The sequence below is a fragment of the Musa acuminata genome, unplaced genomic scaffold (assembly GCF_036884655.1).
Source record: "Musa acuminata AAA Group cultivar baxijiao unplaced genomic scaffold, Cavendish_Baxijiao_AAA HiC_scaffold_726, whole genome shotgun sequence".
Lineage (NCBI taxonomy): Eukaryota > Viridiplantae > Streptophyta > Magnoliopsida > Zingiberales > Musaceae > Musa > Musa acuminata.
Genome location: NW_027020957.1, coordinates 1 through 15,000, shown reverse-complemented (window position 1 = coordinate 15,000; position 15,000 = coordinate 1). Strand labels below are relative to the sequence as shown.

The 15,000-nt window shown below is 35.8% G+C and overlaps 2 protein-coding genes and 3 non-coding genes across 5 annotated transcripts in view; 2 read left to right on the top strand and 3 right to left on the bottom strand.

Annotated features, from left to right (window-relative positions):
• Positions 1–20, bottom strand: part of LOC135663513 (photosystem II CP43 reaction center protein-like) — a 4,523-nt gene extending 4,503 nt beyond the window's left edge. The window contains 1 exon segment of the mRNA XM_065176838.1: positions 1–20. This exon segment is cut by the window's left edge and continues 1,213 nt beyond it. The gene's annotated coding sequence lies outside the window, so the exon portion shown is untranslated.
• A 769-nt stretch (positions 21–789) lies between these two features.
• Positions 790–11,106, top strand: LOC135663512 (DNA-directed RNA polymerase subunit beta). The gene has a single exon (XM_065176837.1). The coding sequence runs from the start codon at positions 7,019–7,021 to the stop codon at positions 10,241–10,243; it is 3,225 nt and encodes a 1,074-aa protein (XP_065032909.1). The 5' UTR covers positions 790–7,018; the 3' UTR covers positions 10,244–11,106.
• On the bottom strand, positions 918–989 carry TRNAT-GGU (transfer RNA threonine (anticodon GGU)). The gene has a single exon. It is a non-coding gene; the product is annotated as a tRNA-Thr (tRNA).
• Positions 2,372–2,445, top strand: TRNAD-GUC (transfer RNA aspartic acid (anticodon GUC)). The gene has a single exon. It is a non-coding gene; the product is annotated as a tRNA-Asp (tRNA).
• TRNAC-GCA (transfer RNA cysteine (anticodon GCA)) lies at positions 6,094–6,164 on the bottom strand. Its single transcript has one exon. It is a non-coding gene; the product is annotated as a tRNA-Cys (tRNA).
• Positions 11,107–15,000: the final 3,894 nt, after the last annotated feature.

The following is a 15,000-nucleotide window of genomic DNA, read 5'->3' as shown; positions in this document are numbered from 1 at the left end:
TCTAAGTAAATAAATCCACGAGCTCGATTCGATTAGTCTTTATACCTTATCTTATACTTATCTTATAACTTATACTATATAAAATAAATTAAGTATTTGAACCCGGAATTGTCCTATGACTCATATTACAGTTACAGAGTATATCTTTTAACGGGTCAAACAAACAAAAAAAAGAAAATTCACTGTTTTTTCCTGCCCCTAAACTAGATTAAATATTTAAATAATGGTAGACTGGAAATGAAAGTAAAGTCCCTTTCTCGCATTCGTTCTCTATTGCATTGGCGGAAGAACAAAACAATATCTGATTCTGAAATCAAGGAAAGATATTGAAAAATATATTTTCGAAATAAACTTTTATATGTAGCGGAAAAGAATATCGATTTATTCCCATGGAGCATTCAGTAAGAAGAAGATTCATTAAATCGGAAATATCGACAAATTCCTGACTTGCGTGGTCTAAGGAAATAAAAAAATCCGCTTGTACAATTTCATCTATATCGAATTTTAATATCAGAATAGCCGATATAGTCGTCATTCAATGGGTTAGGTCCACTTACTTTTTCTTGATTTAGAATTTGATGCTGGGTTTGATAAAAACAATGGAGAAGTAAGAATACTTTGGTTTGGCGATTCATAATAGCGATTGGACATCTAGAATATTCCTGTCCAAAAACAAAAATTTGAATAATTAGACATGAAGAGGACTACTTTGTCAGTACAGAGTAGACTAGTTCTAATAACTACAATTATTCATTATTATTTATACTAATAATAATGAATAATGTTTCACTTTTTAACTATAACTCGTAATAATCAGAAGTCATTATAATGGTGGTTACCCTTTTCTTTTTAGAAATAAAAAGAAATCTCTATTCTCCACCGAAAAACAAAGACTCAAACTTTAGTTTAGTGGAAAAAGCCCCTTATCGGATTTGAACCGATGACTTACGCCTTACCATGGCGTTACTCTACCACTGAGTTAAAAGGGCTTGTTTTATTCGATTCATGAATTATAGCCTTTTTCCATTATGAGTCTACTGCATAATATATGTACATGATATATACATATATGCACATAATATATACATAGTTCATTTAGGAGCAATCAATTTGATTTACCCCCCAAAAGTAAAAAGTGGGCAAATTTTTTATTTTTTTTTTTGATAAAAATAATGCAGTGAATTGTTTCAAGACCGACCCCGCTTGTTTACCTTTACTGACTCATCAAAACAAGATTCACTTGATTGATACATGTACCAATCTGACATCGACATAGATTCGATAGATTTTCTTGAATCATGTGATGAGGGTATTCGTACCCTGAACCGAATTCTTATAAAAAAATAAAAAAGAAAAAAGGAAAATTTCTATCGTTTTTTAATTTTCTGACTTAATGTGAGATAGTGATAGGCATATTTTATCTGAACAATGAACGAAGCAATGAGTTAAGTTAAAATTAATGAGTTAAAATTGAAGAAAAGAAATTAAGTGGGGTTCTACCCCCTTTTCTGTTCTGTCGGACCAATCACTGCCTGAACTGACGGAGTCCTGTACCTCCTTTCGCTATATAAAATAGTATGGGATGGTTCATTCATGAACCATCAAATCCAAAACAAAATTCTATGGAATCATAACATAAAAGTAGAAAAGAGTGTTCAGATCTAGTCATATCATTAGATTATATTGACAATTCCAAAAAACTACTCATACTATCATCATAGTATGATGACAGTTGGGCGGATATGCCCCTATCGTCTAGTGGTTCAGGACATCTCTCTTTCAAGGAGGCAGCGGGGATTCGACTTCCCCTGGGGGTACTACGAAAGGAAGTTGATCATGGATTATCAATAAGCCTAGAAGGAATTCTTCCTGGGTCGATGCCCGAGCGGTTAATGGGGACGGACTGTAAATTCGTTGGCGATATGTCTACGCTGGTTCAAATCCAGCTCGGCCCAAAAATTCGCCGCTCCATGAATATGATATAACCAATGATATAACCAATTTGTCCCCCAGAAACAAAAATACCTGATCCGTAAAAGAGAAAGAGTCCATTTTTGTTTCTCTATCCATGTTTTTCTCATTCGTTCTGATCTTTTCTTTCTAACGATCTAGATTCATAATACTTAATCAAAGCAAAGATTATGAAAGGAAAAATCGTTTTTTCTCAATGAAAGGTTGATTATCTATTTTTGGCAATAAAATAAAATAAACACAGGTTACTAGTAATCCGTGTCACTTTCACTATAGTCCATATCTATGTGTTCTATGTGTATATGATATCAGTTAGTATATCATTCGTGTCTCTGTTACAACGCGACGAAGAAAATGTTTTTCTGAAACCATTAAGAATATGTATACCATACACCTCGCTGGGATTGTAGTTCAATTGGTCAGAGCACCGCCCTGTCAAGGCGGAAGCTGCGGGTTCGAGCCCCGTCAGTCCCGAACTAGGATCCGACCGATGAATGGAGAAATGAATTTATCTATTTTCCGTGAAAAAGGAGACAGGGGGCAAGATCTAATCCCCAGTGGAGATCCTTATTTCTTTTGTTTTTCATTTCGCATTTATCATCAGACAAATACAGGAATTTCCATTTCTTCCACTAGTGCCGAGTGATAAGGGAGAGACATAACATATATAGATTCGTACAATCGGTGGTATTCCTATATTTAGTATTTTAAGAGATACTCGTCTGACTTTCTTTTTCGATTTTCTTGATAAATGAAATAGAATAGAGTGCTCCTATTTTTACCGAGAGTACATACGCAAATTGTATTCGTTTATTGTACAATACATAATGAACTTAACATAATTACCTCGACAGAGTACTTGTCAGGTTAAACGACAACCCTTTTTAGCTTCGACTTTGTTTGTGTATCCTCAATGACTAATTGGAAACAATCTATCTCATTCTCATTTAAATTGCACACTGAATTTTTGATGTATGCCTTCCAGTCCCAATCGAAGAAAGAGATACTAATCAAATAAAAGAAAAGACCAAGCAACGTTCCTTTTTATTAAATTTGTTGGAATTATATTAGATCTTTTATACTTAACCCGTCCTTTTTCCATCTCACTTCTACTCTTTGGATCTGTGTGTGATTCATAGAATACCAGTCATATAATACCTCATAATTGTATGTACATAATTGTATGTATAAGTATAACGAAGGAGGAGTATATAAGGAAGACGGTAGGGTTATTTATAGAAAAGAAAAAGTGGAAAAGGATGAAAATTCAATGGGATTCTTTATTGGATCAGGAATCCCATTTCAGATTTAGTATGGATAAAGGATCTTCCTATGTTATACTATTCAATTCTCGACGATGAATCGATTTGATAGATCAGATATTGTTATTCATAATATTGATCCGATTCAGTATCATCAGGATGCAATTCATCCCATTGAATTTACAGGAATCAAATTTCTCATCTCTATGGGATTAGATCCCGAGTTATTGCGAAGTAAAAAAACAATGAGATTATGGAAGTAAATATTCTCGCATTTATTGCTACTGCACTGTTCATTCTAGTTCCTACTGCCTTTTTACTTATCATCTACGTAAAAACAGTCAGTCAAAATGATTAATTTGACTGAAACTTGATTTATTAGTTCTTATCAATGATTGAATAAATGAAAGAAACGGATTCAAACTCCAAGTCTTAAATGAAATGATCTGTCTGGAATCATAAGTATCTGAGATAATAAGTATCTGAGATAGTAGTATCTGAGCCGAGATAGTATGGTATAGTATTTATTATCCTATTAATGATTTTCATAGAAAGTTGTACTGTATACAGATATAGGCTTTTATATAGAGAAAGCCTATATCTAGGTCAATATACAATATGTATGTACATAGATTAGATGTATATCTAAATAGTACATCAAAATAACAGTCCAATTCTATTATTTTTTTGGCTACATTTACTTGTGTGGATTTCGATCAATTCAAAATAATTGAAGACCAACTCTTCTAATTCCTGGCTTTCTTAGAATTTATATATATATAGGTATAGGTCCCGAGATCTATCAAAGGAATCAATGGAGCAAGACAAAAAGAGTATGGGCATATTCTACTATAAATTAAATAAAAAAAAAGATAAAAGAAAACGAAACCAAAGAAAAGAATCTTTTTCTTTTTTTAGATTTCCCATCTCAAGAAGTCATTGCTTGATCTATTAACAGATGATCTGCGGAGTTCTATTCCATGATAACTTCTTCAGATTTGAAAAAGAAGTAGATTAATAGAGTAGACCTTCCCAATTTTTTATGCTTAAACATGACATGAGATGAGTCAAAAAAAGCATAAAAAAATCTCTAGGAGTCTAAAAAAAAGGTGAAATGCGCGATATGTGGATCGCTCAACGGAAGAAAGATCTAATCTTATTATGTGTAGAACCTCTTTGGACAACAACTAGTCATTTCCAATAGAAAGTATGTATTGTCGTAATCTAATATAATTAGAATAGCGGAACGGCTTTCTCTTCTCTTAGAACAGTAAAAGTAAAGAAAGAGGGAAACAAATAAAGAAAAAAAGAAAAAACCAATTTCAGATTTTTTCTTTTTGTAATATCCATAATTCTGGTAAGAGCTGGTTTATCAAAATAGAATATTTAGGAAGAATTCGGTTGGAAAAAATTTCCTATCATGCGTAGATTTAGGTTTCGAAATACAACTATAGTAATCATTCATTCTTTGATCGAATGGTTATTATTCATTATTGTATTTTCTTATTCATTACTGTATTTCAGTATAATTTTGAAACAGAGACATTCTTTTTTTAAAGCTTTGCAAAACGATCAATTAAACAATTGATAGAATTCAATTACTCAATCGATTACTCGATTAGTAGTACCCCTAGAGTCCACTCCTTCCCCATACTACGAGTGAGAGGGAAAATGTAAAGACTACCATTAAAGCAGCCCAAGCGAGACTTACTATATCCATATAAATTATGTCTCCTATCTCTATGAAGGAATTATTCCATTATTGATCAATAATCATAGTGGAATCAATGGCGCAGAGTCAAAATGGAATTCTGACTTAACTTAAGGCTATTGATGAACCAATCCAATGAATCTACTCGTAACAAGATTATAAGATTTCTGGTAGAATCGGGAAGCATTAAGCATAAATACAATACACACACCTTTTCTCGGAAAATGAAATAACAAAGGAATACTCCTATCCCAATGGAACATGTAGGAGTACTAAGACCTATTGTTTGTTACCCTTTTTCATAAGCAAAAGACATCAAAATATACCATCAAGATAGATAACTATCTATCAGATACCTCTATTTCCTATTTGATCTAAGCCTTACTGTTTTTTTTGTGAAAGAATGGGGAGACACCATCACCAGTATTACATACATTCTTTCTTTTTTTCGTAATCCCCCTATCTTACACGGGCAAAGAAATTCCTACACGGGCAAAGAAATTTTTTTGTTTCTTCAACTTTTACTTTTACTCTTTACTCAATAAGAGCCGACCAACTATCCTGATTGAATGTTTGAGTACTCAGAGACTCTCGTGAGTCTGGATACAAAGTATCTTCAGTCCTTTCCACAACTTCTAAATTGATTTCCCATCAGCCTATCCAATCGAATTCCAGACAGAGTCAGTAGACACAACGGTGGTAGTGTAAAATAATTAGGAATTCTTGATAGTCTTTCGTACAATCTCTTCTTCAATCCTAGTAGCAAAAATGGAGTGTCCTTTAGGAACCTTTGGATACCAAGATTTCCGACCTCTTACTTTCGTAGTTTTGAATCCCAGAATTTACTTTCACTATTTATTTATTCTACTTATAAAATAAATGTCCGAACCAATCATAATCATATTAAAATCATAATCATATTAATAAGTAAGGCTTACTTCATCCCTATTTGTACCGGTTTGGGCCACACCCAAAGCCCGGATTTTTAGAAAAAAATTGACTTTCTTTAAAAAAATTGACTTTCTTTATAGAACTACAGATTCTAAAAATAAAGTATCGATAGGCTTATCCTTTTGCCTCTCCTTCTCCGGGGACAGAATTCGTCGAGTTAAATCAGCAGAATAAGAAATCCCAAGTTTTTTGTTGATCAGGCGACACCCAGATTTGAACTGGGGATAAAGGATTTGCAGTCCCCCGCCTTACCACTTGGCCATGTCGCCAAACCAAATTCGATCCAAATAAGATAAAAAATAGATTTCTGGTCAAAGACTGAAAAATTCAGGGCAAATTGGAACCATTAACTATTTGTTTTGTTGTTTTGAATTAGCGAAAGGTTCTTCAATTTGTATCTCAAATTGTTGCGTTTCCTTAATGGCATAACAAAATCAAATTGATTTATGACTAATTCAGTATCAATTATTTTCAATAATCAATCTTTTTCAATTTCAATTATAACAATATAAATTATAACAATATATATGTGTATATGTAAACCTCAAAACAGAAATTGTTACACAGATACCGCTCTTATGTACATATCCCATATCCCTATAGAGAATCGTCGTGCCTTCTTTTTTCATTTTCTATATGCAATAGAAAAAATAGGAATTATGATATAGTGCGACCTGACTTCTGTTGCCACAAGTGAAATTACGATAAAAGATGTGATATGCGGACAGGTAGATAGCTATATTGGCATGCACTTAATAAATATTACTCCTATTACGCAATTCAATCATATTCTATATATTCTACTAGCAAAAAAATAATTCGAAATTTTTTTTGAACATGAAATGAAACTCAAATAAAATTAAGTATGCTAAAAAGGGAAACTCTATATTGTTCCTGTTGTACCTGTCGCAAATTCGAACTTGCGTCGAAAATGCTCTTCATTCCTCTGTCTCATTTCCGTTCATACGTATGAAATACATATATGGTATATGGAGTTGGCTAAAATTTCATGTGATTCAGTAAACAGAATATACATTCCATCATTGCTAGATCGATCCGTATGGTTCGATAAATAGTGAGCTAATAATGGGATTTTTCAATAAACAGGAAACTTAAGATTAAGATGCTCCGGAATGATGGAAATGAGGGAATGTCCACAATACCTGGATTTAGTCAGATCCAATTTGAGGGATTTTGTAGGTTCATTAATGAGGGCTTGACGGAAGAATTTCATAAGTTTCCAAAAATTGAAGATACAGATCAAGAAATTGAATTTAAATTATTTGTGGAAAGATATCAATTGGTAGAACCCTTGATAAACGAAAGAGATGCTGTGTATGAATCACTCACATATTCTTCTGAATTATATGTACCCGCGGGATTAATTTGGAAAACCGGTAGAGATATGCAAGAACAAACCGTTTTTATTGGAAACATTCCCCTAATGAATTCCCTGGGAACCTTTATAGTAAATGGAATATACAGAATTGTGATCAATCAAATATTGCAAAGTCCTGGTATTTACTACCGTTCAGAATTGGACCATAACGGAATTTCTGTCTATACCAGCACAATAATATCAGATTGGGGAGGAAGATCGGAATTAGAAATTGATAGAAAAGCAAGGATATGGGCCCGTGTAAGTAGGAAACAAAAAATATCTATTCTAATTCTATCATCAGCTATGGGTTCGAATCTAAGAGAAATTCTAGATAATGTTTGTTACCCTGAAATTTTCTTGTCTTTCCCGAATGATAAGGAGAAAAAAAAGATTGGGTCAAAAGAAAATGCTATTTTGGAATTTTATCAACAATTTGCTTGTGTAGGCGGGGATCCGGTATTTTCTGAGTCTTTATGTAAAGAATTACAAAAGAAATTTTTTCAACAAAGATGTGAATTAGGAAGGATTGGTCGACGAAATATGAACCGGAGACTGAATCTTGATATACCTCAGAACAATACATTTTTATTACCACGAGATGTATTGGCTGCTGCGGATCATTTGATCGGAATTAAATTTGGAATGGGTACACTTGACGATATGAATCACTTGAAAAATAAACGGATTCGTTCTATAGCGGATCTGTTACAGGATCAATTCGGACTGGCTCTTGTTCGTTTAGAAAATGCGGTTCGAGGAACTATATGTGGAGCAATTCGGCATAAATTGATACCGACTCCTCAAAATTTGGTAACTTCAACTTCATTAACAACCACTTATGAATCGTTTTTTGGCCTACATCCTTTATCTCAAGTTTTGGATCGAACTAATCCATTGACACAAATCGTTCATGGGCGAAAATTGAGTTATTTGGGTCCTGGAGGATTGACGGGGCGAACTGCTAGTTTTCGGATACGAGATATTCATCCTAGCCACTATGGACGTATTTGTCCAATTGACACGTCCGAAGGAATCAATGTTGGACTTATTGGATCCTTAGCCATTCATGTGAGGATTGGCCATTGGGGATCTATAGAGAGTCCATTTTATGAAATATCTGAAAGATCAAAAGAGGCACAGATAGTTTATTTATCACCAAATAGAGATGAATATTATATGGTAGCAGCGGGAAATTCTTTGGCCTTGAATCGGGGTATTCAGGAAGAACAGGTTGTTCCAGCCCGATACCGTCAAGAGTTCCTGACTATTGCATGGGAACAGATTCATCTTAGAAGTATTTTTCCCTTCCAATATTTTTCTATTGGAGCTTCCCTCATTCCTTTTATCGAGCATAATGATGCGAATCGGGCTTTAATGAGTTCTAATATGCAGCGCCAAGCAGTTCCGCTTTCTCAGTCCGAGAGGTGCATTGTTGGAACTGGACTGGAACGCCAAACGGCTCTGGATTCGGGGGTTTCCGCTATAGCCGAACACGAGGGAAAGATCATTTATACTGACCCTCACAAGATCATTTTATCAAGTAATGGGGACACTACTATAAGTATAAGTATTCCATTAGTTATCTATCAACGTTCCAACAAAAATACTTGTATGCATCAAAAACCTCAGGTTCCGCGGGGTAAATGCATTAAAAAAGGACAAATTTTAGCGGACGGTGCGGCTACAGTTGGGGGGGAACTTGCTTTAGGAAAAAACGTATTAGTAGCTTATATGCCATGGGAGGGTTACAATTCTGAAGACGCAGTACTAATTAGCGAACGTCTGGTATATGAAGATATTTATACTTCTTTTCACATCCGGAAATATGAAATTCAGACTCATGTGACAAGCCAAGGACCTGAAAGAATCACTAAGGAAATACCACATCTAGAGGCTCATTTACTCCGCAATTTAGACAGAAATGGAGTTGTGATGCTGGGATCTTGGGTAGAAACAGGTGATATTTTAGTAGGTAAATTAACACCTCAGACAGCAAACGAATCGTCGTATGCTCCAGAGGATAGATTATTACGAGCCATACTTGGAATTCAGGTATCCACTGCAAAAGAAACTTCTCTAAAACTACCTATAGGCGGAAGAGGTCGCGTTATTGATGTGAGATGGATCCGGAAAAAGGGGGGTTCCTGTTATAATTCAGAAATGATTCGTGTATATATTTCACAGAAACGTGAAATCAAAGTAGGTGATAAAGTAGCTGGAAGACATGGGAATAAGGGTATCATTTCAAAAATTTTGCCTAGACAAGATATGCCCTATTTGCAAGATGGAACACCTGTTGATATGGTCTTCAACCCATTAGGAGTACCATCACGAATGAATGTGGGACAGATATTTGAATGCTCGCTCGGGTTAGCGGGGGATCTGCTAAAGAGACATTATAGAATAGCACCTTTTGATGAGAGATATGAGCAAGAGGCTTCGAGAAAACTAGTGTTTTCCGAATTATATGAAGCCAGTAAGCAAACAAAAAATCCATGGGTATTTGAACCCGAATATCCGGGAAAAAGCAGAATATTTGATGGAAGAACAGGAAATCCTTTTGAACAACCTGTTCTAATAGGAAAGTCCTATATTTTAAAATTAATTCATCAAGTTGATGATAAAATCCATGGACGTTCTAGTGGACATTACGCACTTGTTACACAACAACCCCTTAGAGGAAGGGCGAAGCAAGGGGGACAACGAGTAGGGGAAATGGAAGTTTGGGCTCTAGAGGGATTTGGTGTTGCTCATATTTTACAAGAGATGCTTACTTATAAATCTGATCATATTAGAGCTCGTCAAGAAGTACTTGGTGCTACGATCATTGGAGGAAGAGTATCTAACCCAGAAGATGCTCCAGAATCTTTTCGATTGCTCGTTCGAGAACTACGATCTTTAGCTCTAGAACTGAATCATTTCCTTGTATCTGAGAAGAACTTCCAGATTAATAGGAAGGAAGCTTGATCTGAATGAATCAGAATTTCTATTCTATGATTGACCGGTATAAACATCAACAACTTCGAATTGGACTAGTTTCTCCTCAACAAATAAAGGTCTTGGGCCAACAAAATTTTACCTAATGGAGAGATAGTTGGAGAGGTGACAAAGCCCTATACGTTTCATTATAAGACCAATAAACCAGAAAAAGATGGATTGTTTTGTGAAAGAATCTCTGGGCCCATAAAAAGTGGAATTTGTGCTTGTGGAAATTATCGAGTGATTGGAGCTGAAAAAGAAGACCCGAAATTTTGTGAACAATGCGGGGTGGAATTTGTTGATTCTCGGATACGAAGATATCAAATGGGATACATCAAACTCGCATGTCCAGTGACTCATGTGTGGTATTTGAAACGTCTTCCTAGTTATATCGCGAATCTTTTAGATAAACCCCTTAAGGAATTAGAAGGCCTAGTATACTGCGATGTGTGATTTGATCAAAATTTTCGTTTTACAGATTCGGACTGAGAAACTGTCATCCCATTCAATCCGATTGGGGTGCCCCCGGCTCTGACATGTGTTTTGGGAGAAGTAAAAGTAACACGAAACTCAGAATTATAGGTGTATTCAATACTTCCAAAATGCAAGGGGAATTGATCCATGGTCGATTCCGTATAAATAGGAATTGCTAGTTATACCTCGTGAAAAAACACTTTTTTGTGGAATCAGCTATTCCATTTCTTTATAGAGAGATTCCGTTTAAGCAAGCAAATATAGTATGGTTACAGAAGTCTATCTATCGCATATATGCTTCAAGGGGCATCATGGGATAACCATCGAGGTGAGTAGGGACCTAAAGGATCGAATAGAACGATATATAGACAAGTAAATCCCTTACGAGTCCCAAAGTATTCTTTTAAGGGGATTCATCATTTGACGGGAAGTAGACTACTCAAAAATCCTACATTTTTATTTTGTCATAAGTAATTCGGAAAATGAAAGTAAAAAAAGAAGAATGAATCGTTGGTCCTTAGTGGGAACTTGAGTAAGGAGTAGTTCTTTGTTTGTAGGGTTTTCGAACAACTTTTTAAATAAGAAAGATCCCCTTTTTGAGGTAACTACTTGAGCCGGATGAAAGGAAACCTTCACGTCCGATTTTAAAAGGGGGAATCCAATCCTACAGGAACCTATCTCGATTTTTCTTTTGCTAGGCCCATAGCGAAAAAACCTACTTTCTTACGATTACGAGGTTATTCGAATATGAAATCCAATCTCGGAAATACAGCATACCACTTTTTTTTACTACCCAAGGCTTCGAGACATTTCGAAATCGAGAAATCTCTACAGGAGCAGGTGCTATCAGAGAACAATTAGCCGATCAGATTTGCGAATTATTACGGGTAATTCATTAGTAGAATGGAAGGAATTAGGGAGGAGGGGTCCACTGGAAATGAATGGGAAGATAGAAAAATTAGAAGAAGAAAGGATTTTTTGGTTAGACGCATGGAATTAGCTAAACATTTTATTCGAACAAATGTAGAACCAGAATGGATGGTTTTGTGCTTATTACCAGTTCTTCCTCCCGAGTTGAGACCAATCATTCAGATAGATGGGGGTAAACTAATGAGTTCGGATATTAATGAACTCTATAGACGAGTTATCTATCGGAATAATACTCTTACCGATCTATTAGCAACAAGTAGATCTACGCCAGGGGAATTAGTAATGTGTCAGGAGAAATTGGTACAAGAGGCCGTGGATACACTTCTTGATAATGGGATCCGTGGACAACCAATGAGGGATGGTCATAATAAAGTTTACAAGTCATTTTCAGATGTAATTGAAGGCAAAGAGGGAAGATTTCGTGAGACTCTGCTTGGTAAACGTGTCGATTATTCGGGACGTTCCGTCATTGTCGTGGGTCCTTCGCTTTCATTACATCAGTGTGGATTACCTCGAGAAATAGCAATAGAGCTTTTCCAAACATTTGTAATTCGTGGTCTAATCAGACAACATGTTGCTTCTAACATAGGAATGCTAAAAGTAAAATTCGGGAAAAAGAACCCATTGTATGGGAAATACTTCAAGAAGTTATGCGGGGGCATCCTGTATTATTGAATAGAGCACCCACCCTGCACAGATTAGGCATACAGGCGTTCCAACCCTTTTTAGTGGAGGGACGCGCTATTTGTTTACATCCATTAGTTTGTAAGGGTTTCAATGCAGACTTTGATGGGGATCAAATGGCTGTTCATGTACCTTTATCTTTGGAAGCTCAAGCGGAGGCTCGTTTACTTATGTTTTCTCATATGAATCTCTTGTCTCCAGCTATTGGGGATCCTATTTCCGTACCAACTCAAGATATGCTTATCGGACTCTATTTATTAACGATCGGGAATCGTCGAGGTATTTGTGCAAATAGGTATAATCCATATAGATATAGTTGCGGAAACTACCAAAATAAAAAGGTTGACAATAAAAAAAATGACTATAGGTATACGGAAAAGAAAGAACCCTATTTTTCTAGTTCTATGATGCACTTGGAGCTTATCAACAGAAACGAATTAGTTTAGATAGTCCTTTGTGGCTCCGATGGAGACTAGATCAACGTGTCATGGCTCAAGAGAAGTTCCCATCGAAGTTCAATATGAATCTTTGGGTACTTATCATGAGATTTATGGGCACTATCTAATAGAAGGAAGTGTAACAAAGGAAATCCGTTGTATATACATTCGAACTACTCTTGGTCATATTTCTTTTTATCGGGAAATAGAAGAAGCCATACAGGGGTTTTGTCGAGCCTACTCATACGCTATCTAAACTAAGAAATCAGATTAGGCGATGTTCGTGCCCATGGGAATTCGGGTCTCCCCAATTTCACTGGTATCATAATTCTGAATTTCTGCGTGAATCAGATTGAGATTGAGGAAAGGAAGTTTTCGAATCACTAACTCAGGTCCATTGTCGAATCCTACTTAGCAGAATAAATATAAGAGGTACTGTACTTATGGCAGAACGGGCCGATCTGGTCTTTCACAATAAAGTGATAAATGGAACTGTTATGAAACGACTTATTAGCAGGTTAATAGATCATTTCGGAATGGCATATACATCACATATCTTGGATCAAGTAAAGACTTTGGGTTTCCAACAAGCCACTGCTACATCTATTTCATTAGGAATTGATGATCTTTTAACAATCCCTTCTAAGGGATGGTTAGTCCAAGACGCTGAACAACAAAGTTTATTTTGGATAAACACCATCATTATGGGAATGTACACGCGGTAGAAAAATTACGTCAATCCATTGAGATATGGTATGCTACAAGTGAATATTTGAGACAAGAAATGAATCCTAATTTTCGGATGACTGATCCTTCTAATCCAGTATATCTAATGTCCTTTTCGGGAGCTAGGGGAAATGCATCTCAGATACACCAATTAGTAGGTATGAGAGGATTAATGTCGGATCCCCAAGGACAAATGATTGATTTACCCATTCAAAGCAATTTACGTGAAGGACTTTCTTTGACAGAATATATAATTTCCTGTTATGGAGCCCGCAAAGGAGTTGTAGATACTGCTGTACGAACATCAGATGCTGGATACCTCACACGTAGACTTGTTGAAGTAGTTCAACATATTATTGTACGTAGAACAGATTGTGGCACTATCCGAGGTATTTCCGTGAGTCCTCGAAATGGGATGACGGAAAAAATTTTTGTCCAAACACTAATTGGTCGTGTATTAGCGGACGATATATATATCGGTCTACGATGCCTTGCCACTCGAAATCAAGATATTGGGATTGGACTTGTCAATCGATTCATAACCTTTCGAGCACAACCAATATATATTCGAACCCCCTTTACTTGCAGGAGTACATCTTGGATCTGCCAATTATGTTATGGTCGGAGTCCTACTCATGGCGACCTGGTCGAATTGGGAGAAGCTGTAGGTATTATTGCGGGTCAATCAATTGGGGAACCAGGAACTCAACTAACATTAAGAACTTTTCATACCGGTGGAGTATTCACAGGCGGTACTGCCGAGCATGTACGAGCTCCTTCTAATGGAAAATAAAATTCAATGAGGATTTGGTTCATCCCACACGTACCCGTCATGGGCATCCTGCTTTTCTATGTTCTATAGACTTGTATGTAACTATTGAGAGTCGGGATATTCTACATAATGTAAATATTCCACCAAAAAGTTTTATTTTAGTTCAAAATAATCAATATGTAGAATCAGAACAAGTGATTGCTGAGATTCGTGCTGGAACGTCCACTTTTCATTTTAAAGAGAAGGTACGAAAACATATTTATTCTGAATCAGAGGGAGAAATGCACTGGAGTACCGATGTCCACCATGCACCTGAATATACATATGGTAATGTTCATCTATTATCAAAAACGAGTCATTTATGGATATTAGCGGGAGGTCCGTGCAGATCCAGTATAGTGTCTTTTTCGCTCCACAAGGATCAAGATCAAATGAATGTTTATTCTTTTTCTGTCGAAGAAAGATATATCTCTGACCTATCAATGACTAATGGTCGAATAAGACATAAATTGTTGGATACTTCTGGTAAAAAAGATAAGAAAATTATTGACTATTCAATAAGACCTGATCAAACGATGTCTAATGGTCATTTGAATTTCATATATCCTTCTATTATCCAAGGGAATTCTTATTTCTTGGCGAAAAAGCGAAGAAATAGATTCATCATCCCATTACAATACAATCAAGAACGAGAGAAAGAACTAATACCCTGTTTTGGTATT